Consider the following 25,706-nt stretch of genomic DNA (forward strand, 5'->3'; position numbering starts at 1 on the left):
ACTGAATGATACGCTCAACATCAAAAAAGGTCTTTAAATGCGAGCTGACGTTATTTTTATGGGACATTTACCCAACTGTTGCACAACTGTTATTTTGCCTAAATGTGGCCATGTATGAAAATACAGAGTGTTGCATAAAGATACCGACAAACTTTCATAGGAACTAAAGCTCATAAAAACATTTAGATCGAAGAAGGTAGGTCCGAAATCGCTTCGGTTCTAAGACAGCGTTTAATTCCTTTTTTTTTTAATTCTTTAAATATTTTTTTAATATTTCAAAAACGTCTTAGGATAAAGGTATGAAATTAGGGACACTAAAGCGGGATAAGTGCGCATGTTCTGGAGTTAGTAGAATATTACCACCTATACCAGTGGCGTCTGCGCGGCCATCCAGCATGTGTAAATGGCTCAGAATTTAACGGAACTATACTTTGGAAGAAGCGTATTATTATGCTATGAGTTTCACACGTGTTCATCTTCATGTCCTCTACCTCGACTAAAAGAAAATTAAATTAACTTTTTCCTAAAGAATTTTAAAATAATCGCATTTGAAAACCTACACCGGTTTTTTGACAGGCACAGAAATGAGAAAATACTTTTTATCTTGAAAACGGCTACTTAAGCAACAAAAACGCTAAGAGGCGTTTTTTATTAAGAATTTATGGAATATAAAATAATATATATTCGTATTAAAAAAGGCAGTGGCATATAATTTTTTTTTAATTAAAAACATCCAACTAGATTACCGCAAGGACGCTATTAGTGTAGGTCGGAATATTCTGCCTTTTTAGGAACAAACACATTCATCCCACCATAGTGTGTCCCAAATTTCATGTCCCTACCTTAAACTGTTTTTAGAATATTTAAAAAATAAAAAAAAAGACATTAAACGCTCTGTATCTTTGAAATGAAGCGATTTGGGACAAAAGTTTATTCGATCTAAATATTTGTTTTCATGAGCTCCACATCCACTGGAAGTTTGTCGGTATGTTTAGGAAATACCCTGTATATTTTCTAAACAGGGTGGGTCATATGTTCCGGAATATTTGAGTAACAACTAAAATAAAAGAATATAGTAATGCTATGAAAATCTTCTTGACGAACATCGCCAATATCCTTAATCAAATAAGCTAACACGTATTCATATTAATATACAGGGTGGCTGGGTTTAAAATAGTCCACCTGAAATATCTTGAATGCAAGTTTTTTCTTCGGAAAACTCCACGACACGTCAATTTCACTTTTAAGAGGGACATTTTTAGATAATAAATTTGTAGGTGTAGAGTCATCCCCCTAAACAGGGTGACAACCCCTTCGAGAATCTTAAATGGCACGGAGGGTCAAGAGACACATCAAATTAAAGGTGTTTTAATTCTTTTTATAAGTGCGCTGACATTTAGTTCCTCCGCCTTTAGATATTGTAAAAAATCCGTTTTAAAACATCGGTGAAATAAATCGAAAAAAAATTAATTTTTAAATAATGTTTTATTCAATTAAGTGTTCAAATGGTGGTCCGTTTACTTTCAAACAATAATAAAGTCTTTGTTCAACCTCTTCCCGAACATTTTGTAGCACTTTGGGAGTTATTTCACCACATACTATCACTATTCGGTGGCGAAAATGTTCCAAAGAAGTAAGTTTCGTTTTATAGACAACAATTTTTAAATGGCCCCATAAGAAAAAGTCCAATGGTGTTAAATCAGGCGATCTTGGAGGCCATTCAATGAAACCTCTTCTATCACTTCAGTGCTCGGGAAAATGTTGTTCCAAAAAGTTACGTGCAGGAACTACATACAGAATATGAAAAATTGGGATTGATAAAAATGTTTTCACTCGTCACCTCACAAAATTGCATACGGCGATCTGGATCATCCTCATTGAGCTCATAAGTATGACGCATCTTATAGGGATGGAAATTATGCCTTTTTAAGATCCTTTGAATACTATCACGTGGAATACCTGATGTTGCTTCTAATTCTCGAATGCTTGAAATAAGCTTTTCTTGATTTGCATAAGCCAGTTTAATATGTTCCAAAATTACAATCTGTGCAGCCTTATTAGTAACGGTGCGTCGCTTGTCATGTTTTTTGTTAGCAACGGATCCAATCTCCAGGAATTTAGATATTAAATTCGTCATTTAGGAATGGCTCAGATTCTTATCGGGATGCCTTCCATTAAAAATTTTGCAGTTTCCTGGGCTATTTCATCGTTGATTGAAATAGATTATGACAATTTCAATCCTCTCTGCAGTAATGTAAACCATAATGATTTGGAATCGTCCGATTAATCGACAAATTTTGCGGTAGAATTCTGATCAGTGCAAAATCTGAACAAAACCACCCGTTCAATGCTAACAAAACCCATCACCTTATCTCAGAAATTCCATGATAAACATTATTTTTTATAATATTGGTGAGTTTGTTATTATTAAGTTTAGGTTATTTTTTTCCATTTATTTCACCGCTTTTTTAAAATGGTTTTTTCCGACATTTAAAAGCGGAGCAAAAAAATTTTAGCATACTTGTAAAGATAATTGATATACTTTTGATTTGATGTGCCGCTTGACCTTCGTGCCATTTGAGATTCTTGAAGGGGTTGTCGCCGCATTTAGGGCGATGGCTCTGTACCTACAAATTTATGATCTGAAAATGTCTCCCTTAAAAGTAAAAAGTAAACTTGACGTGCCTCGGTGTTTCCCGAAGCAAAAATTCCATTCAAGATATTTCACGTAAACTGTTTTAAACATGCCACCCTGTATGTTATAATACTGACCATCACTCCCATCAGAACTCAATAGGAAAATGACCAGAAAAATATCAAAACCAGGTAATATTCACGCCTCGATCCAGCTGCGTATTATCTGGATATTCTTTCGGATATTTCAGCTTTGATAACACTTGACCTATATCCTGAATTTTGCACAAAAACCTACTTCTAGACGTCAATTCAAGTATGTATGTTGGGTGCCAGCACACGGCTTGGCACTTACACAAGTTCCCTTTAGAAACAATGCCCACTGGGCTCCCACTTACATCTGCAAGGGTGTTTCCCTGTCGAAAACACCGGAATCGATTTGTTTTGATACCAGGTGACAAAGCAAGAATCCAGAAGAACAAAGCGTATCACTGGATGGTAATGTAAGAAATCATTAATTCGACTAGTTTATGAGGTTAAGCAGGTAAGTTAATAAAGTCATTGTGTCTTAAAAGGTACATGTAGTACTAATTCTTGTAACAGAAAACTTCAATTCTGATACTCCGGTAGGAGAACGAATAATGAAACACGGGCAATGTCGCTATAACACTGCAGTGAAATGCACCATATATGCTGTAAGGGCTCGTGTGATTATGGTAGTATCACCAATATCAGTCACCATCCGAGGGAAGCCAATCTGTTCAAGAAGACCATCCACGGAGGCTAATCGGCAGTACTGCTTTAGCTTAGCTTGATTACCTAACCTTAAGTACAAAGTTTTATTCTACTAAGATCTGCTAGGCCCTTAGAACAAAGCGAACAATCTCCTGAGTCGATATTAAAATTTTCACCCACACATGTGTTACATGCCTCTTGGTGGACTTGCGACTTCGATGTTGTGAACTTGATATGTCCCATGATGACACTTTTGGACGAGTATGTTTGTGGAGTAGAGATAGACGGCACCATATTGGAACTCTTTTTCCTGGTACGCTCAATGAGGAGGCCCTTAGATTGCAGGAGTTATTACCCCATGCAGAAATCATGCCCATTTGGAGAAGAGGACCGGGAGGGTCGTAATTGATTGAAACAAAAAGTTGTGCGTTAAAAAGCATTTTGTCTGCGATCAAAATCACACTTTTACTGATTATTTTAGAAATATTTGTGAATTTTCGGTTTTCGTACATTTTTGTGTTATTAAAAGTTCAGCACAGTAAACTTGAACTAACTCGTTGCTCGAAGCGCAGAAACTTAACCCGCTTAATTTGGCAGTAAATTTGCCCCATTGGTGTTGAAACGATTTAGATCATGACTATTTTATAACAATTCAGTATCTTCACACCCATTCTGAGAAGTTTGCGTGCTTTACTTGTTTACTGGTTACATTATTAATTTCAGGTTGCACGCAAACGAGAGCAGATATGGTAGCCGCCAGAACTGGCTGATAATCTACATAAAGTTAGTTCAGGAAAAAAGTTCGGATTATAAAATAATATTTTTATATTTATTTTATCCACTCTGGAGTTTGCAATGGTAACCAACGTATCCCGTGTTTGAGGAGTAGATATCTTCATTTTAATTCAACTAATCTGATTCAGCTGAACTAAGAAAATTACCGTTTTACCTTGAAAACAAGGGAAAAATGTTAAGAATATTTTCAACAAATTAATATCTTCCGTTAGTCAATATTGCCCATCAATTCTTTCTCAGAGGCATCCCACAATTAAGGGGTTGCTTCCATCTGAAACATTCAAAAAAGGAATATTCAAACGATGTCAGATCAGGCGAGGACGGTGGCCGTTCGATATAATCTGTTCTTCATATCTGAATTATGTAAATTCAAGGTGCTCATGCCAAGGATGGTGATGGTATACTAAGTGCTAGAAAAATTAAGCCAATTGGTTGGCTATATACTGTGGTGGCCACAATAAATTAGAACAGTTTTTAAAATGTTCCAACTTTATCCAATTCCAATGGATTATTAAAATCGGGAAAATAAAAACATGCCTCTATCACATTAGTTTTATATTAAATAATATTTATATTTATTAAAATTTTTAACGTTTCCAGTAAGGATTTAGGTCAACATGACAAATAAACAAAATTCCTCTGGACAAATAAATAAATACGATTTCATTTAAATGAAATTTTAATCGTAAAATGGCTTAAACCTACAAACAATCATGTTATTACCACTAAATTGAAGCTAATATTTAGTTCGGTACCATTTATTCCGAATGATTTTATAACACCGTTGCGGCAAAGAGTCGATTAACTTCTGGCAACGTTTTCGAGGTATGGCATACCAAATCCGCTGAATTTTCGTTAAGTTGAGTAAGATTCGTTATATTTTTATCCTTTAGTGCCTCTTTTACATCCCGCCATAAATTCTCAATTGGGTTCAAGTGGGGACTGCAAGCAGGCCACTTAATAACGTCAACTTGATTTTCTACTAACCACTGTTTTACGATTTTTGCTGTATGTTTCGGGTCATTGTCGTGCTGACAATGTTTGACAACGGGAAGGATATTTTTTGCATATGGCAGCATAACATTCTCAAGAATAGTCCGATAGTTGTGTACGATCAAGATATCGTCAATTTTCGTAATGGGTCCAACTCCATGCTCAGACATACACTCCCACGGTTTAATATTGCTGCCACCGTGCCTGATGGTCTTGTGTGTTTTAGGTGTGCTTTGAGTTAAATTCTGTATCACGAGATCGTTTCACGTAAACTGGACCATCGGAAACAAATCTGTTGATATTTGTTTCGTACGACCATAACCCATATTTCCATTGAGAACTTGACCATCTAATATGAAGTTTTGCCAATTCCAACCGTGCAATTCTATTCTTGTTTGACGTCATGGATTTTCTTCTGGAAACTCTTCCACACAAACCTTCCTCACTTAAAGTTCGTATTGTTTTTCTTGCGACTGTGGGTGTTTCTTGGCCGAAGAGCTCTCTTTATAGTTGAATAGACGATAATTTTGGATCTTTTTTTGATAGTATTAATAAATGTCCATCAAGTAGGGCTGTTATTTTTCCCTTATTTCCTTGTCTTATAATATTTTCTAAAGTTTTATGGATATTAAAATGTTTAACCGCATTTGCGCCCATGGTTTTGAAACGATCTAAATGGTCAGCAATTTTTTGATAACTCCAACTCTTTTCCACTAAAGACAAAGTAAATTTTCGCAAACCTAAAGTACAATTCTTCCTTCTACCTAATTTATGTTCTATTAAGGTATTTTGTACACTACAGCTTCAGGAACTGATCGACAAATGATTTCTTTGGAAACGATCTTATTTATTTGTCCAAATGAATTTTGTTCACTTATTGCTTCGATCTATAGCATCAATATAAAAAAAATTATGTTGATTAAAAATAGATTTTCATAATTTATTATTAAAACACCTGATCACACAGATATGTTTATTACTTCTGTTTTAAAGAAGTTTTACCACTTCAAAGAGCGTTCTTGTTCAGACGATCACCACACTATGGCACGAGAGGCAACAAAATGACACATGGTATTATAAGAAAAATTTACTTTTTTCAAAGAATGTATGCATAACGGAAAAGCCTAGTTTTTTCTTATGTCCTCTGTAGTTCTTCTAACAGATTGGACTTCTGAGAAGACCGTCTATGCTGTCAACATAGGCGCCATAGAAGGAGACAAAATAGTACAGCGAAATACTTACGATTTTGCCATTCAAATGCTGTAATTCCCTCTCTGCTAAGCGTCTTGTTGCATTTTCCTTCCTTTTTCTCTTATATTGACTATACTTGTAAAACAAATACATTCCAGGTAAAGCCAACACAACAAACGGCTTTATGAGGGGATTGTGACGCGGTGGATAATGAAAAGGATTTTCTTGAGGATTTCGGGCGGCCTCCGGCATTTTGATATCTAGAAAAAAAAAATGCGGGGTTTTTAGTGGATTTTTAAGATAAAAAAAAGTGCGGAGTTTACATGATGACCTAAAGACAGCTCGATCGTGTTCACGAAATGCCGCTTCGAATTTCAAAAGTATCACTTTTGTTCGTTATGAAACAATTACTATTTTTCTCTAACACAACGGCGCGACAAAGTTTTTTACGGCCGGTGTCAGCCGGCAGGGAAAACTTCCTGCTGGCCTTATTTTGCGGGCCTGGGCATAGAGACCAGCATGTACTATCAGGCATTAATCAAAAGATAGGAGTGGTGACAATTCTGGCCTGTCGGGAGACACATGATCAGATATCTATAGCCCCTCCCAATTTGCATTGAAATATCTTGTAAGGTTGAATGTATGTTTGAATAAATGAAGGATACTACGTGCCGGGGAATGTTATGGACATTTGCCAATTTGTAAATTAAACCACGCGCGTGGAATATTCGAAATATTTCGAATCTTATCAGGAAAGTAACGCTAGTGTGAATACCCTGGATACAAGAACTATACAGGGTCGTAGATATCACGGTGGACTATTACCGACATTCTACGAGATAGAGGGTAGTTTTAGGGCATACTATAAATGTCTCAAAGATATTTCAAAATTTTCAACTCAACAAGTCCCATTTTCGAGCTGAAAACATTTCGAACACTGTCCAATTTAGGTATAGAAAATATCTATATAATATAAAATAATATTTTAGTTCAACACCCAATGCAAAGATGGGGAAAGCATATATTTACCAGAAGATCCACACTGAATGTACATTATCACATCTCACTCGGTACACCGGATAATCTATCATCGGAGATCTCACTCCATATATCCATATATTTATTTTACTAAAAATTGAAAGTAGAAGTGGCCAATTATTTAAAACTAGGGAGTTTTTGTATCCCCATGTATAATTGAGTTTTGATGAAAATAATATTTTGCTAGAAATCAAAATTAACATATTCGAGAATTTTTCTTTTTGAATCTGCTAGAAAAGTCGTATTGAAGAGTGAAATTATTTAGTTGGGCCACCCTGTATGAACAAGGGAGAGTTAAAATTTCAGTAAGGGACAAATTTTGTTTGTCCTTGATGTGTCCTTTATATAAAACATCTCCATTCTATATCAAGCTTAAATATTAAGTTGTAGTAGCACTAACCTTATTAAAAATTAGGGAGTTCCATGGAGATCGATTGCTTAGTCCCTATCTAAATAATGGACAGTGATAGTAAATGAATTTCACATAGAGATGGAATGGAAATCTAAGAAATGTTAAATTTTAGGAGAGATGTGTCAATGTTTGACATAGTGAGATTAGAAAACAGTAAAATTTGGCATTTACTGATAAAAATTTCAGATGCTGTCACTATCCGTCATTTATACAAACACAAAACTTTAGATTTCCATGACATCTCCCGATTTTTATTAATTTGGAATAGCATATAGATGGTGGATACAGGGTGGTTCTTTATGTTTAGATTGTTTCTGGTGAGTTTATTATAAAAAATAGTTAAAAACTTAAAATATGAAAGTTCTAGGGCTACTCCAGTATCGATAGAAACTTTACGATTTTCGGCAGTTTAATGGATATTTTTTCTTGATTCTAAAAATGTGCAATATGTTAGCAATTGGCTCAGCTGTTTTTGGATTATTTGCACCTATAAAACGTATTTAAAATAAGCGCGCTTCAGTATCTCCCTTACAATACATACAGTTAATTCGAAAACGGCCTGACTAAATGTCAACATGTTATAGATTTCTAAGATCAGAAAAAAAAGATCTATCAAAAATGTCGAAAAAGATACTTCATTAAAAATTTAACTTGACTTAAATTTCTTTTATCCTAACTTACACTGTCCTTTTGTTTTCACCAATAACACGTCCTGTCAATTTGCACCAAAAGCAGTTTAAATACAAGGAAACACCCTATACATTCCAATGCCTCTATGACAGCTAAAATATTTGAGAATGAATGATTTCCACTTTCATGAGCTCAGATGAATTTCAGAACAGAGCTATAGCTAATAATAAACGAGGGTTAACGGCCCTGCAGGATAATCAACTAACTCTAGCCTTTGTATTCCTACTGGGCATTAACATTCACATAAGCCATACCTGCTTGTTATTTTAAGATGTCTTAAAAATGAAGTTACATTAGTAGATCTTATCAATTGCAACAATTCACTGCAAAATAAATAAAACAGAAGGTAAAGGAGATTTAAAGAAGAGACGGAGATATATGGTGGGAAAGAGTGCGAGAGTGACGGAAAAGCAAAATATTTACGAAATCCTGCATACGCTGACTCGATTGGTGAATCAGCGCATAGCCCCACCGACCGTCGCGACGCGACGCGTCCTTTAGCATACTGCGGGCTCTGTGAGGGTTGTAGAGTCTTTTTAGGGATGTACGACACAGCTACGTTCCAAAATGCTACTATTATGTAAACCTCTCTACCTAGTGCTCGTATAAAGACTTAGAGTCGCATTTAGTACTTACATAATTATGTTTATATTGAGAATATTAGAAGATATAGACTTGTGATAATCTGCGATTAATTTAGTCCAACACGAACTTATTAAGTAAGAGGACTTGGTAAATAATTCGAAGGACATTCTGTCCAGTGGAGCTCCTCCATTAATTGCAGCCACACACGCTTTGATCTATAGTTAGTTAGTTTTGTTCAATATTTCCGATTAAAGGATCCGAACGGTTTTTAATTTATGTGTTTGGCTGTTTTGCGTTCGTGTCTCCTTTTACTAATAGCCTGACAGGGATATTAATGATTGATTTTATTATCAGTTTGTAATTTTTCCATCTGAATCCGCAACTGCTCAACATAAGATGTAAAGTGAATTATTGAGAAGAGGTCGGGATATAGATTCAAAAGAAGTTAAAAGTTGGCCCACTTATTCATCATTGCTTATTCTTATTACATCTTATTTACTCTATGAATAAATACTACGTTTACGATATGCGTTGCGGCGTAGACTACGTTACGATATAAAATACTACGTTTTGGCAGAAAGTCGACAGTTCTGAGCTTCAAAATGACAACTGAGCGACATTTTAGACTTTCCTAAGGAGATGACGGAAGGTTTGATACATGTATTTGAAGATTTTTAATAGTTTCCAAAAAATTCACGATTCTGCTAATTACTCTTTTTTATATGTGGACTTTTTAAAATATTTAATAATGCAGGTCAAAACTGAAATTCTTAGCTTTTTAGGAAGTAACGTGGTATCGCAAAAACCGAAGGAGATGTATGTTGCAGAAATTTGATATTTGCATGTAGCAGGATTTTTACGCGCACACCTGTGCGCAAATCGTTTCTACGCGCGAACGTAAAATTTACCCAAAAATATTGATACTGACATATGCGATTTTGATATGCTAGCGGTAAAAGTTTGTGATAAAAAACTGTGAATCATAGTTTCCTCAATTATGAGAAGTGTGTATCGAAAATTGGTAAGAAATGATTTGATATTGGGCAACCTGCAGGAGCTGTGTAAGAGACCTTCTACGTTAATTCTGCCATCTTCTGTAATTTGAATTAAGTATTATTGTGCGAAATTTTTTTCACACGCACACTTTCCATAAAAAGTTTTGTCGTAAATATATCAAATATGCACAAAATTTTGACTCTAACCCATGTCTCGTTGATCTACTTATGGTAAACCTTTTTGACAAAAAATTGTGAATCATATTCCCGTAGATTATGAGAAGTGTATGTCCAAAATTGGAAACGTACGAAATAATTTCATATCGGAAAACCTGCGAGAGCTATGTCCAATAGCTTGTATATTAGCTTTCGTGTCTTCTGTAAATTAAATGATGTATTATTGTGTAAAAATTTCTTTAAACGTACGCTTTTCATAAAAAGTTTTGCGATAAATATGTTAAATACACGCAAATTTTTGATTTTAAACCATGCCTCTTTAATCTGATTGCAGTAAAACTTCGTGATAAAAAAATGTAAATCGTAGTCCCGTAGATTGTGAATAGCGTAGTTACACAATTACATTTTTAAGAAATAACTAGATATCGCAAACTCTGAAGGACCTGAATGTTACAGTACTTAAATATTAGCGTGTGGTGCAACCTTTACACGCACATGTGCATTAACGAGCCACTTTCGGCTTGGAAATGGGTGCCGTATAGCCATTTACTGCACGCTCGCTGGAAAGTAACATTATCTTATACTTATCACAAGCACTTATGAAAAGTTTGTCACTATTAAAAAAAATTGAACAAAAATGTAAAAGAAAAAATTATGCACAGCGTAAACTAACGCGAAATTTCAATTTATGTTGGATTTTATATATATATATATGTCATTTTAGAATCTCCTAACAACCGGTATTTCAATGTCTTCATAAAACTGCATGTAAATTTATAATTAAGAGTAATCATCAGTTTTTTTATTATTTTCAATAAAACGCCCATAATTTTTAACTTTACCACCTTTCTAGCCTCTACAGGTGAAAAGTACACATCAAATATTAAATTACACCTTGAAAAATACTGTATCAAAAAACGTTTTAAAATTTACAATTTTGACCTGTCGTCACGAATGAGGAGATCCAATATCAAAATTGGTATTATAGAAACCAGCAGCGTGGTAAAACTTGTATTATATTCTTGTGCAAGAAAGATTTTATTACATCCTGCATATGTGAACACTACAACTCACGATATCCTGAAAAAAGCTCCTTAATCAAAGTGTTATTCAAACATCACTTTTTTAATCTTTTTGGAAATCGATTTCGTTGATGTATTTTTGTTGACTTTAAAAATGTTATGATATAAATTTTCCTAAAAATTCGACCACAAATCACTTAAAACCACAGAACTGTAGCCTTCTTGAACCTCCATCAACATGTCTGTCAAATTAATTTTTATCTAATAGACAACCAAGCCTCATTGTTTGCACTAATTCATTACCATGACCGTAACTAAGGATTTTTCTTCGATCCACATGAATCGCTGAAACATAAAAGGATCAAGGCTTCCACACAAGGCCGAACCACTTAAAAAATTCATAGCCATTTCAAACAGGATAATTTTAGGTAAGCTGTTTTTAACCTTCTGGTTATAGTGTTTAGTTCTCAGTCAAAAGTTTCAATTTGAAGTTCGTTATGCCCGTATAGTTTGTGCCTTTAATTTTAGATTTTATGGGTTTATAAAGGCACATAAATTTTGGCAAAGGTTGATCCTATAAACGTACATTTGGCCGCCAAAGCCGCGCGCAATAGATCGAAATCAGTGCGTTCCAATCTTCGCGTTTTGTTGCCAAGGCACAATAGCGAAGTTTTTAGCTTGTCTAGACAGCTAATTATCTCAGATAATAAGCTTTTTGAAAAATATAATAAGTTAATCGATTTGAAATCGTTATGTTGTCAATCTATTGAGATTATTTATCAACGCAACAGAAAAATGAGAAGATAATTGATTATTTATTAACAAAAAAAAAACGAAGTTGTAAAACTTTGCAAAATACTTCTCACTGGAATAACACTAAAGAATATTTTTAAAATCGACTTTCTCCACTTCGTTACCTCTTCACTCATCCGCGATACCTTATATTCTTCACGTCTAGAGACCAAAGAAGGTTCAATAAGACTTAAATCGAGAATGCGAGGAGGCCATGCGATATCCTTTACCCTTGACCATAAGCCCTGCAAAAATTCCTGAGCCTGAAATTCGGTAAAAAAAGGTTACAGTGTCCCTATTTCTGTAAAGACTTTCTTGAGTTAAACATGCTGAGGCATCTTTATTAAATATTAAATTGAGGCGTAATACTTACAAGATACTTACATTTCAATGTCAGGTTTTGGTCTCACTAGATGGTTCAAACAAAGGAAGTTGACATCACACCAGTCTTGATTTCTAAGTAGGAACGTCTTGGAAAGAAAATTTCCTAACCCGCTTTTATTCTTCTCAAGAGACCTCCGAATCTTAAATGGAATGGGATACTCTCCTTCATCGAAAGGATGGGACATTTTGCGGAGGGGAAACTGGACCACCTGGAGTGAAAACAAATTAGGAAGCGAAAGGGGATACAAGGGTCTAGTCGTAAGGCACTTCCCCGTTTTATTATCACTATTATTAGTACAGGATGTCCCGTAAATCGCAATCGTCAGAAATGAATATTTAGCTTTCGGTATGAAAAATGTAAAAAATAAAAGACCGAAATAACAAAGAATAATATTATTTTTATTATATTTCTAATCTTATATTTATACAAACAAAAATGTGATTGGCACAAAACACGTATCGGATTGTGACGTTTTGAAAATAAATCAGCCGAGAATAAATGAATGTAAAGGATTTATTAAACGCCTGCCACCGAAGGAAAGTGTAAATACAATTACTACATGATGTAACAAATGTTCAGAGGTTGGTTCAAAACTTAAGCAAAATTATTTATTTTCAATGATATATGAAGTTGAATAACCCATTTCAACAGTAGGGATTGATATAACCTCCAGAAGAATACACTTTTTTTTATACATATTATGTTCAGAACGTTTTTATACATACCATGAACCAAAACCCATTTAACTACTACTATCAATATAATAAACTTAACAATAATTAATTTTAAAAAATAATTATCTCCGTAGGTATTAAGTAGCTATTTATTGTATTAAAAGGAGATGAATACTAATCCTGAAGTCGACTGATGAAATCTCAATGAGACTTCGGTGTTCATTTTACCAAGTTTCATTGTCTTTTTTAAATAAGAATTTGGCAAAGAAATTCTTGCAAAGATCTTTTGTTTAGTTCGGTTATCTTTTCCGGGTTTCTAATATCCGCAAAATTCTCGAAGCGTTCTTGCCAAATCTGATCGAAAATCAATTAATAAGCGATTAAATTTGATGCAATGGCAATCAAAATTCAGCTTCTGCCCAACCTAATAAAAATATTCTACCTAATACACATTCTTTTATCACAAAATAGGATATCATGTCTATTCATGATATTTATTTAACTCTATACTATGCGATGCAAATGAAACGATAGTGAAACCTTTTCGACTACTCCCTAAATAAAAAAAAAAGATTGATATTGTATGTATTTAAGAATTTATTTCAAACATCGTTTATCGTATTTTTTTACCTCCATATATAAGAAATAACTATAAAATAAAAATAAATATTGGGAATCTGAGCGTTTTTCCGTAACTACAATGCCTGATTTTTAATGAATTTTTTCCAAATTTTTTGACCTGATTGTAACCTAATAGTGCTATAAAAGACACATACAGCACAAAGTTATATTAATTGTTAGTGGAAACATTAAAGGCACTGTAATGATAACGCACACTAGGTGAATAAACTTTACTGCATGTCATATCGAAAAATTGAAAATCTACACTACTGGATTCTATGCAAAAATAACGTGGATTTAAGGTTCCGTTTGTGTTCGAAAATAAGGCCCAAAACCACAGGAACATAAGAGGAAAATAAATAATTCTCAAAAACATATCTTAGAGACTGACAGAGTTATAAAGAATAGTTTGAAGGAATCTTTTGTAATGAGAAAAAAGTAGCCAACAATTTAGAAAATCGCGACCACCTACCTCTGCTTATAACCCAAGTACTCCAGAAAGACTTCAAAAATGGGAAGTCTTATAAAGGTTAAAGTATAAGATGGTCCAAGTTAGAGAGGCTCGCTATTGGAATCTTGGAAACCATAAGATACAAGATTGGTTAACTCATAACACAATTAGACAATTCGCCAAAATACCTTTCTGAGAACAGAAAATTCCTAACGATTCTGACTATATCTGAAAAAGAAACTAAAATAACCAAAACTTCTTTTATTTTTTACCTCTTCATCTTTTCTAAAAGTTCGAGTTTAGTAAAAGATAAAACTAGGGAGGCCGTATCTTATTGAAATTTTACTTGAATGTTAACTTAAAGTTGATCAGTCAAAAGAAGTATAAAGTATATTCGTAAATTGACTAATTCTTTCTGAACACCGCGTGCAATTTCCAGTCATCCAAACATTCTACGTATGAAGTATGTGCAATGTATCTGTATTAGGCACTTTTGGCTAATGTGATGATTTATTGATTATGACAATTATTACATTGGTCAAACCCGATGTTGTAATGGAATTCCTATGCAATAACTAATGATTAAATTGAAACCAGCCAAAAACTGGAAGGGGAATTAATGTATGCCAAATTAAGGATTTCTCTAGCTGTTTAAATGTCTTTCACAATTATACTTGAATTTCCCCAAAGATCACAATTATTGCTACTACAAAATAGTAACAAATTTAATACTTCTTCAAAATTCTTTACGAAACAGAAATTTTAACAAACATTTACAAATATCCATTATATCAAACATCTACCAACAATATTTGAAATAAAAAACCTGTACAAAGATCTTATAAAAATTAGACTAGCATTATCTTTTTCAAAATTGCAAGTTGTGCATTGGTACAAAGGTACATATATTGTCAAGATAGGCTGCTCTCTTTCTACCTCAACAACCAGGTTACCTAACTAAGTTGTTCCTTCACTACTGTTTCACGATCTAGAGAGTCCAGGGTATCGTTCGAGCTAGAACACGTTAGATCTTCAAGTTCCTCCATATGCTTCTGTCTTTTACGGACGTTCCAATGCAAACATTCCGCCAACGAATCGAACCAGTCCGATATTTGGTCTTGGGAACATATACTTGGCACTGGGTATATTGATGTCGTGACTCTTAAACTAGAAATAGAATACATATTTTATCTATTGAATAGATTGATATTTTAAACTAATGATTTGATATGCCATTAATATGTTATTATACTAACCTGTCACCATGTACTAATTCTTGTCTATTTCTCCCATCAAAGGAAACCCATGACGTGTTACGACTTTCTGGTGAAACTGAAATCTAAAAATAAAACTTGACTTTACGAAAGTATTAAAAGAAAAATCTGAATTGTAATATGCATTTTGTGAGTACATTCTGCCTTTTTTGTAAGATTCTAACTAGCATATTTCATATAATTGGTATGTTTGTAAGCTGATTCCATTGCCAACATTACAATAATTAGTCTTGTTCGATAATTGACGAAAATACGTAATTGTACCGTACTGCCTTGTTAAAGAGATCATTAATTTTCATTAATTCCACTAGGTTAAAAAAAATACTTATTAAAAAAAAACTCAACTAGTTTCGCTGTCTTGTCCATTCATCTTTGATTCCAACTAAATCAACCACTATTGTGTTTTGGAAATTGTTATTTATTCTTTCTGTAAGTTCGATTTTATACTACATACGATATACTTCATACCTTAAGTTGGACGCCAGCAGGAACGACAATCGGCCTAAAACTAAGGGAATGGGGACATATGGGAGTAACCATTATAGCAGGGACGCTAGGATGTATCATTGATGCTCCTGCAGCTACGGCATATGCAGTACTACCTGAAATGAATATGAAATGTATTACATCTGAAATCATCTGAAAAGTGAACTGAAAAAGAGTAAATAACTATTTCCAACGCTACTACTAGTAGACCCAATTGTGGATATAGCAAGCAACATTTTAGGACCCATCCAGTGCAATACTGAAATAACTAAATAACGGTATATGCATGAAATCCGAAATCTCGGTTTAAGTTTAAAATTAGGGAAGGCAATATATCAATTATCACGCGCACGGTAGCAGAAAAGGTTTCACATTACTTACCAGTCGGAGTGCTAACTATTAATCCATCGCCTTGGACAGAAGTGATGTGTTTTCCATCCAAATACAGATCAATGTTCGAGAGGTACGGACTCGGGCCCCGGTCAATAACCACTTCGTTTAAAACTAAGAAACTGGCTGGTGTTTCTTTCTTCACGCTCTCAGCTTCTTCAGCATTAGAAGTATCGGTTTTCTTGACCAAGATACATCGTAATCTGCTCCTTAATGTTAAAGCCGCATTGCCTTCAAATAATTAATAAAATATACATATCTATACATGGTTCTTGGAACTATCGTTAAAGATAAATTATAAATGTTATAATAATAAAGAAAAACCTTTACCTTCAAGGACGTTGTTGACTTGTTCTTGAAAATTGTCAAATCGAAATGGAGTAAGAAATCCTAAAGAGCCTAAGTAGAAAGCCATGACAGGTGGTACTGATTGCTGGAACAACTGGCTTGCATATAGTAAAGTACCTGAAACCAAACAAAAAATTGCTTTCATTCTTAGGTTACATGCCCAATGGGTTCTTATATGATACGAATATCGAAATTTTCTACGAACCGTCGCCTCCCAGGCATACAATGAAATCGATTTTATCCGTCAAGTCGTCTTTCCCTAATCTAAAAGTCATGAGTCGGTCCTTCACAGAAGGAAATTCAGGAAATTGGTCCAGGTGGGGATCATCCATAACAGCAGTTTCTACAAAAACAACCATTCGTTTCTCCTAAAAACCATACAAATAATCGAATTAGCTCAAATTAGTTCAGGAAGATAATGAAAAAACTGAATATGAACAAGGACGTAATTATTAACTGTTCAATTGCTGTCATTACAAATTAGGTGTAAAAATTTACGAAAAAATATATTTAAAAAAAGTTTTAGGCTGTAAATTGGAATTTACCAATAATCAAGTGTATGATGGGTCGACATGTTAATATTGGAGGGCAAAATAAATAGTTAAGACAATTTTTATAATGTATCTAAACCGTCAAAATCTGTCAAATAAAAAAACAAAAAAATATAGAAAAAAAATGGGAAAAAATACACATTATGTTCGTTTTAATGGGACGTAATGTATATTATGTTCTGTAATATGGATTTTTTTTCAATGATTTGAAAAACATATGTTGAAATTTGCATATAAATGAAATCTTGCATCAAATTTCATGGTCTCTCACTGTAATTGCAAGCCCAACCAATGCCAATTAACGTAACATAGGTTATGGGGCCAATGCTACCAAGGTATTAACCACGCAATTAAAGTATCGGATGATTAAACTGACGTAAGTTCTCGGAACGAACTGACAAAGAATGAACTTTTTACCTCAATTAGCCATCGCACTAATTTGACAAAAGGTGAATAGACCGAGGCATCTCTAACTTTCTTTATAACGAGGACTGTCAACGGAGGTTTGTACCATGTTAACCTTTGACTGGCAGGATCCTGAATAGTCCTGGAAATGCAAAAGGAAAATATATACACATTATAAGAAAATAATTAATACGATTTTAAAATAAACACAAAGGAAATGGATATGTTTACGACATAATTTTTCTAACTTAATATTTTTCAACGTTTTTCAATGAACTTCTACATCACTGGATTTATGCAACATCGTTTTTGCTAGCAATTTAATCACATAAAAATTTAATGTCATTGTATATTATGGCATTGATACATTTTTTCAGAAATTTATAATTAATTTTGCCATACTTTCTTTGGTTCAATAATTGTACTGATTTTTCAAAAACAATCGACTTTTTTTTATCAGATATGTTTCAACTACATTTTGGGAGATATTTTGGTTCATTGTTCGATCGAGATTTTACACAATATGACTTGCTTAAACCCCAAGCTGTCTATTCTCCGGAAGCGAGTTTTGGGTAGATTAAATAGATATATAAATAACAAATACATCTTTTCGCAACAAAAAACTGAGCAATTGCAAATTGGCCAAAAACTTCAAAAATCAAGTAATCAAAAGTTCTCTAGGAGTATTTTAGTTACGTTAGAACGTAAGTGATTTACAGTGAGCGTAAGTAGACTATTCTGAACCTAGTACTGCTCTAAAAGTAGTTCAATTTCTTTGAAAGTATGTAGCTATTAATATAAAAAATAAAATTCATTAAGAATTACAACTTATTTTATTTCGTAGTTAAAAAAATTAATTACAATTACCATTTTTGGAGAGTGGTAAGTCTATTTGCAATAGTTGGATTTCAGTCTTCAAGTTAAGTAATCCAATTGCGGACAGCTCTAATTGTGACGACACATTTTTTCAGGTAAACAAATATACAAAGTGTTTTTTAATGGACGGTAAAAAATGAAATTGGTGAACCACGAGCTTATTTCAAGATAAAAACTTCATATAAAAGCATGTCCTAAATTGCATCCATTTTAATATATAGGGTGTTATAGTTTAATCTTTTTCCGATTTTCATTAATTTTTGTGTAATTTTCAAAAGTAACTAACTCAAAATTAATAGTAACAATAATTTTTACATGACGAGTAAAGTGAAACAATAACTATTTAAAATATTCTACAGAACGTTACATTTTTCGTGGTCGTTCTCAATATTATACGTCACAAATTTTTTTGTGACATTGTTAGATTGTATTCATTAACTTCATTTACTTCCCTACGTCTTTTATAAACTTTTTTGGTTCTTCAGTTTTTTTTATTACAAACAATAGTTTAAGAGATATTTGCAAAAATATCTAACCATGTTCGCCACAATTAACTATAATGAAAGTCCTCAAAGTTAGCTTTATCAGTCACCTGACGTAAATAGTTGAGATTTTCTTTTGCACGGGGATATTTAAAATTTTTAGTATATTTTATAGCACTAAACACTGAGGTAGAGTTAAGGAACAGAATTCTAATTCTAGTTCTTATAAAAGTATTAGAAATACACCTGGAATTTCTAATAAAGTTCGGCAGTCCGTGAGAAGAGGAGTAGAATCTTGTATTTTGGTAGGAGGAAGAAATTTTTAACAATTGCTTTCATTATAATCCAAGTTAGTCGCTTTAATTTTTGCGAATATCTCTTAAACTATTGGTCCTAATAAAAAAAAATTAGGTGGCATAGTGACAAAAAAGTTAATAAAAGACATAAAAAACTAGATGAAGTTAATAAATAAAATCAAAAAACGTTATAAAAAAGTTCTGATGTAAAATATTGAAATCACAAAAAAAAGTAACGCTCTGTAGAATATTTTAAATAATTGTTATTTCAGTTTGTTCGCAATGCTAAAATTATTGTTACTATCAATTTTGATTTAATTACCTTTGCAAATGACAGAAAAATTAATCAAAATCGGAAAATAATTCAGTTTCAACACCCTGTAAATCAAAAGGGCAGCGATTTAGGACATGCGTTCATATGAAATTTTTCCGTTGAAACAAACTCCATGATTCACCAATTTCATTGTTTACCAACTATTAAGGAACACCTCATATGCATATCAGTTATATCTCGTAAAACATGATTTAATTTTTATGCAAGCAGGTAGGTATTTGCTTAAATACACTTATTACTTATTATTATTTAAGATTTAAAAGTGCTTGCACGAGTAGGATAAATTGGTGTGTAATCATGGTTTAAAATGCATTTATTCTTATCCACAAAACGTTATAAAAAAATCAGTTTACTTATCATTAAGTATTTGACATAATAAAATTCAATTCTAAAACAAACATTTTTGCGATATATAAATTAACTCACTTATACTGGATTGCATTACCCTTGCAAACCATAAATCCGTTCATCCCGTAATCCTCGCTTTGTCCGGAAACCCCGACCTTGACACCGTTATCTTCACAATTATTATTAATTTCAAAGCCCTTATTTCCACTTTTTAGACAACCCTTACTACTACCATTGCTTTGGGCCATATCACAGCTTCTTTCCATAGACAGAATAAGACCACTTTCAGCAACCATTTTTTTTAATCACAATTCACGTATACTATATCACAGACTTTTATGTGTTAATTTTCACTTTTCAATCCAATTAAAATTACCAACCTCCTCTATTAAACCGGGTCATTGAATGCTATGAACTTTTAGATGATGCCCCACTGTAGCAAAACTGGGCATTGTTTCAAATTGATTTGTGAATTAATTATTGGCGTTTATATTGTCGTAAGTACATATTTCGAAGCACTACTAATTATCAAGGGATGTGTGGTTGATAATTACCGATGAACAACGATAAAGGATGGGAAAAAGCGTTTTCGGGTTCGCTGTTCTCACGCGATATACTATAAATGGTTTCCCCAATCAGACATTACTTGAATTATCGAATATCAACAACTTGGAACGAGCAACAAAATAACGGGCGTTTATGAAAATATCTCAGATAGAACATGCCAATTAGTAAATGATAACTCAGACTAAAACTGTTTGAGAAATATTTGATGAAAGTTAAAGACAAATACTCGTATTTGTTTGAGGAGGATAAGAAAATTTAAAAAATGTATACACAACTTGAGGGAGCCATAATGTGTCTTGTATAATTGTATTACAGGCCGTAAGCTTATCGGTATAAAAGATTAGTCAAGTCATGCTATGTCAGGTAATAACTCTCCGAGCGATCGCAATACATTTCCCAACAATGATTGCGCACGTTTTCTACGATTCTACGTCTACCTTAATAAAATATTTATTTTTGTTTTCGACTTCGAGATGTAATTGGTAAAGCTACCTAATGCATATAGAACTTAATGGTTATTTAGAGTATTCATGTAGTATGAACACAGTTATTGTTTAAAATCCTTTACCCTACGTGCGATATCCTCTAAAACTATTTGGCAAAAATGTATTTCAATGAAATAAAAATTTACCTTCCGATAATTTTTCCAAAATACAAAATCCCGACCCGATTTGACGGTGCACTGAACTCATTACAAGACTTGTGCTGTACTAAACTAGAATTCATATTCCATTACCACTTAGCCAAGAATCCATACACAAATCTAAAGTCTAGATCTACTCAATATGAAAAAGACCGGAAACATTTAGCGAATACATTAAAATTGATTAAACATTAAAACCAAATTATTTTTTTATTCTTGAGTCTTGATGCGTTGTGTATTTAACTCGCTTGTTAAACACGGAATACACATTTTTACAATTTACAAAACCATGCCAATTTAAAATGTAATTTTTTTTCATCCCATGGTCAGGTGAAAGCATACATTTTTTTTTAACAAGATTCCATACTTGGTATTATATCATTTTCAAGACTACAATTAGAACAAAAAGACAAATACGTGATTAAAAGCGAATATTTTATTCTTCTCTTGAAATACATATACACGGGGCTGAAAAAAGTTGTTCAAAATCTAGAAATGCGAAATTTAAAAATCTATAGTCGCTTCTACGTCCACAACTACAAAGAAAAAACTTTCCCATAAACACCCAAACCCAGGAATACATCGTTACTGAAATACAGGATAGTTGAAAATGTTCCTCAACCTTACCTTCTCAGCTGTTAGAGTTTATTAGATATTTAATCCAAGTTTGAGGATGTCGAGGTTGGAAACGGCCTTTTATGTATTACACCAAATATTAAAAGATAATCAAATCGATAAAATAACATACCGCCAAAATATAAGGTGGGAAAACACATAAGTTCACCTCCAATTTTCACAGAAATCCTAACTTCGGTCAATTCTAGAACTACTTTTCAGCAACTGCTGAAAGGTGAGCGGTGGCTGTCCAAAAAATAGTACTCTGAAAAATTCGGGGTTTTCCAAAAGAATTATTTTCCAAAGTTTCCTCCCTTTTGATTTAGGATTCTGGTAAAATTATTTAGCTATGTATCCACATTTAAAAACACATTTCGCTATTTGAAGCTAAATAATCTAAGCTCAGCAAACAAAATAATCACTCATATTGCTAATCTAATATACAGTACTCATACATTCATCATATTACTGAAACTAACGTACATTCACGAGACTAAAAGGCACATTTGAATTACATACACTTGCACAATCACACATGACTATAGGAAAAACATTGGTACTGCAAATATAAACGCATCCCATCCAAAACAAAGAGATCATTGAAAATTGTCAACAAGACAACAAAACCATTAATAGTTTAATATTTACCGAATATAGTATAAAACTAAAAATATGTCACCACATTAAAACGAAAAATAATATATCATTCTGCAGATATTATTGAAGTATAGTATAGTACGACCCGACTGATAAACAACCTATATATAAATTATCGAACTAATTCGTTGAATGGCAGAAAAATCCGTTTTTAAACATAAGAATAAGGAAGGAACGAATTTTGAAAACCATAACGAATGTCATTAACATATCATTTATAACAAAACATTAATTATTAATATCGACATCATATGCCCATACGACTTAAAAAAACAATTTCGCCGTGCTACATGTTTTGTTTTCAATGAACTAGAACAGCAAGTTTTCGATAAAGATTTCCTCTGTACGTAGCGGATGATCTTAACTATACACAAAGAGTTATCTGCATTACACTTTGTAGTGCTCAGTTATTAATAAAATTATATACCCAATTATACGTTCGATTAATTTAGTACAATATGGCACAGTATGATAACTCTAATCCTGAGTGGTTAGGGAACAATAATTACTTCTTAGGAAGTAAAAGGAACCAAACTTGGCAGAAAAAGTCTGAGACAACGTTCAGTCATGTCTGCAACTGAATGTTGAGGATATAGAGCTTATAATAGATTTTATAATAAACTATTAACACGCTACTAATATTTTAAACTACTTCTGGCATCATCATTATAAAAGATTTCTACTAAACCGTCAGAAAATACTAATTAATGCAGTAAAAGAATATGACAAAGTACAAAACTTTTAATGAAATTCCCCCAATATTCCTTGTTTACTTGTTTTTATTCTTCACAAAGAAGTAGCCATATACCAATAAAACCGCATCTTTCAGTTAAATGTATAAGATTTTAAAACGTCTATATGCAACTCAATTCAGTGTAAAATACTTACATAACCATAGCAGAATTTTTCATAATACGTCCACATGGTCCAAAATGTTGAACTGGTGAAGGAGCATTTAAAGATCTTGTTCTCCTGAAACAAATTAATTAATATTAAGGAAATGAAAAAAGTCCTAAGTTGCAATGTAATAACTATTATTACATGGTTGCTGTAAAATTTAGCTCTATAAAATACATAACCATGCTGCACAAGAATTCATATATAGATACAGTATACAACATGATAATTTATGGGTTGAAATAAATTCACAATTGCGAGGTTAATCTCAAAAACCAAAAATAGGGGAAGAATAGGGTGTTTCATTAAAAAAAAAAAGTAACTTTGAAACATAACTTCATTTTGCAAAACTCTGTTATTACAGAAAAAAATAGCAATTACTTTATACAAGTGTTTTCTATGATAAAACATACTTTAATAAGGACAATAAATTACTAACTTAAAGTGAACTGTTTTCATTAACATTAACTACATCTGTAACCTTTACCAAATTAAATCAATAAAATCTACAAAGGTTCAAGTAGGGCATGAGGACCTACCTAAACATTGGTTTCATTTTACAGGAATTTTGAATTTGATGTTTTACTTGTGTTGCCAGGGAAATGAAAGGGATAATAAATATCTTCTAAATGATAATTATTTTAAGTAACAAAATTATCAAGTATGTATATTAGCAAAATACTTTTTTTAACAGCCATTTATTACCATTACTAGTAAAAGCATGTTAGTAGACAATTACCAGTATACTGGTATTTATTAATTTGCTAACCAATTTTCAGCTTTAAAATTGACTTAAATGACTTATAAAACATGAAATGCTAATTCACATACTTTATAGTTCCATTACTTAAAATTACTCTTCATTGAAGTACTTAAAATTTAATAGTTAACTCAATTGTTATAAAGTGTTGAAAAGTTAAAAGTACCTTATGCAAATTTCCATTTCATAATTTTATTACCTATTTCAAATTCATTATATCTAGTCCAGTATGAATGCTAAAAATTCCAAACTTAAAGTTTTTATCTAACACGGGTAGAAGATTAAAATTGAACAAATAAAATATAGAAAGGACACTTTCACATGTATTAGAAATATTATATTTCTTACAAGCACATATGTGTTCAAATACTTTCAGTTGTCCAATTATTCAGTAATAACTTGATAGCTAACTCATCAGAAAAATACATTAAAAACTAGTTCTAACTTCTAAGATGCCAGTATGTGACTCTAGTTCTTATTGATGATGACCCTACTTCTTACCAAGGAGTGTCATAAAATATTGGTATTTATAAGCCACTTAGAACTCATAATCCTAATTATTATAAGTGCAATTAAAAGATTAGAGTACTAGCTATTTTATTTGCCCTCTTCCTATGTCAAACTCACGGAGGTCTTAATTGTACTTAATATACAAAACTGCAAGACCTTGACATACAAATTAATTTTAGAAGTCTTTTGCCCTTATTTTGACTTTATAATTATTACTATGTCAAGCTCTCAATCTCTCTCTCAAAGTTTCTGTTCATTTAGAAGAACTCTTGATGATCACAGGACCTTTTCTACTAAATTCTCTATGTCAAGGTGCAGAGATGTACGAAATACCTAGTAGCTGTTTGCAACAGATGGTTGATTTTGAACAATAAAATAGGCAACTTGATAATATATGAAATAATAAGGTGACAACATACTCACGGCCATGTACCAGATCTCTTCTGTGTTGCTCCACTTTCCCTAAAGTCTCTATTAAAAACATCATCTGAATACTTAATAGAATGTTCACTGTGAGCCTTCTTACTTCCCGCACAGTCTAACCTGAATTCTAACTTTTCTGCTAACCTACATTTGCGTAACGTTGGTAAATCTAAATCAGAACCAACCCACAATGATGTCATGATGCGTATTATAAATTATCGGATATAAAACTGCTTCGAAATCACATTTTCACTTGCCTTTCTTGAATCATTAAATGTACATTTAAATCTAGAAGAGAACCAAAACTTTAATTTTGGAAAATAAAAATTGTCCTTGAACAGCAGGTTATGTTTTGACAGCTCTCAAATTCGTTGAATAAAAATATGACAGTTAAATATTAAGCATTTTTAAATTTTGTTCTGAAAATTTGACTACATAAGGCAAGTCCTATAAAAAAATTTATAATGTTATCTTGTTTGGAGTGCAAATTTTTCTGTTCTCATACGGTATACTAGCTTTGGGACAACCTTTAGTAAAATAAGAAAAGCGAAATACGTTTAAGAGTAAATGGGTGCTAAGCTTCTTTACAATAAACTACTCTAACTACTCTAAATATTAATATTATTGAAAAATGCTTGGTATTTGAACGAAACG

The 25,706-nt window shown here is 32.7% G+C and overlaps 2 protein-coding genes and 1 pseudogene across 6 annotated transcripts in view; 1 reads left to right on the forward strand and 2 right to left on the reverse strand.

Annotated features, from left to right (window-relative positions):
* LOC136338990 (uncharacterized) overlaps positions 1-8,981 on the reverse strand; it is a 30,886-nt gene extending 21,905 nt beyond the window's left edge. The window contains exons 1-2 of one of the 3 annotated variants that reach the window (XM_066281866.1): positions 8,743-8,981; positions 6,400-6,608 (exon numbers count right to left, since the gene is read on the reverse strand). In XM_066281866.1, the coding sequence (XP_066137963.1) occupies positions 6,400-6,600 (201 nt within the window). In that variant the 5' untranslated portion in view covers positions 6,601-6,608; positions 8,743-8,981. Of the gene's footprint in view, positions 1-6,399; positions 6,609-7,377; positions 7,477-7,786; positions 7,927-8,742 lie in introns of those variants that run through there. The other 2 variants (XM_066281867.1, XM_066281865.1) reach the window with 2 other exon arrangements.
* LOC136338670 (uncharacterized) lies at positions 2,553-5,054 on the forward strand (annotated as a pseudogene).
* A 3,840-nt stretch (positions 8,982-12,821) lies between the features above and the next one.
* On the reverse strand, positions 12,822-25,409 carry LOC136338992 (NAD kinase-like). Of its 3 annotated transcripts, none has more exons than XM_066281874.1 (9): positions 25,053-25,409; positions 23,351-23,434; positions 17,657-17,786; positions 16,894-17,056; positions 16,671-16,805; positions 16,332-16,571; positions 15,933-16,066; positions 15,447-15,529; positions 12,822-15,357 (listed from the first exon to the last, which is right to left on the reverse strand). In XM_066281874.1, the coding sequence occupies exons 1-9, from the start codon at positions 25,250-25,252 to the stop codon at positions 15,144-15,146; spliced, it is 1,383 nt and encodes a 460-aa protein (XP_066137971.1). In that variant the 5' UTR covers positions 25,253-25,409; the 3' UTR covers positions 12,822-15,143. The 3 variants fall into 3 exon arrangements, with proteins under 3 accessions (XP_066137971.1, XP_066137973.1, XP_066137972.1); XM_066281876.1 differs by having other exon boundaries at positions 25,049-25,401; XM_066281875.1 differs by lacking the exons at positions 23,351-23,434; positions 25,053-25,409 and adding an exon at positions 20,059-20,654.
* Positions 25,410-25,706: the final 297 nt, after the last annotated feature.

The sequence above is a fragment of the Euwallacea fornicatus genome, chromosome 4 (genome assembly GCF_040115645.1).
Source record: "Euwallacea fornicatus isolate EFF26 chromosome 4, ASM4011564v1, whole genome shotgun sequence".
Lineage (NCBI taxonomy): Eukaryota > Metazoa > Arthropoda > Insecta > Coleoptera > Curculionidae > Euwallacea > Euwallacea fornicatus.

Bases quoted from the DNA above. Each gene is read 5' to 3' on its own strand.
- LOC136338992 (XM_066281874.1), bottom strand. From the start codon at position 25,252: ATGACATCATTGTGGGTTGGTTCTGATTTAGATTTACCAACGTTACGC. The intron at 16,806-16,893 runs GTTCGTAGAAAA...GTTTGGTTTCAG, and splicing joins TGTATGCCTGGGAGGCGACG to GTACTTTACTATATGCAAGC. The intron at 15,358-15,446 runs GTTAGTATAATA...TTCTATTTCTAG, and splicing joins GAATTAGTACATGGTGACAG to TTTAAGAGTCACGACATCAA.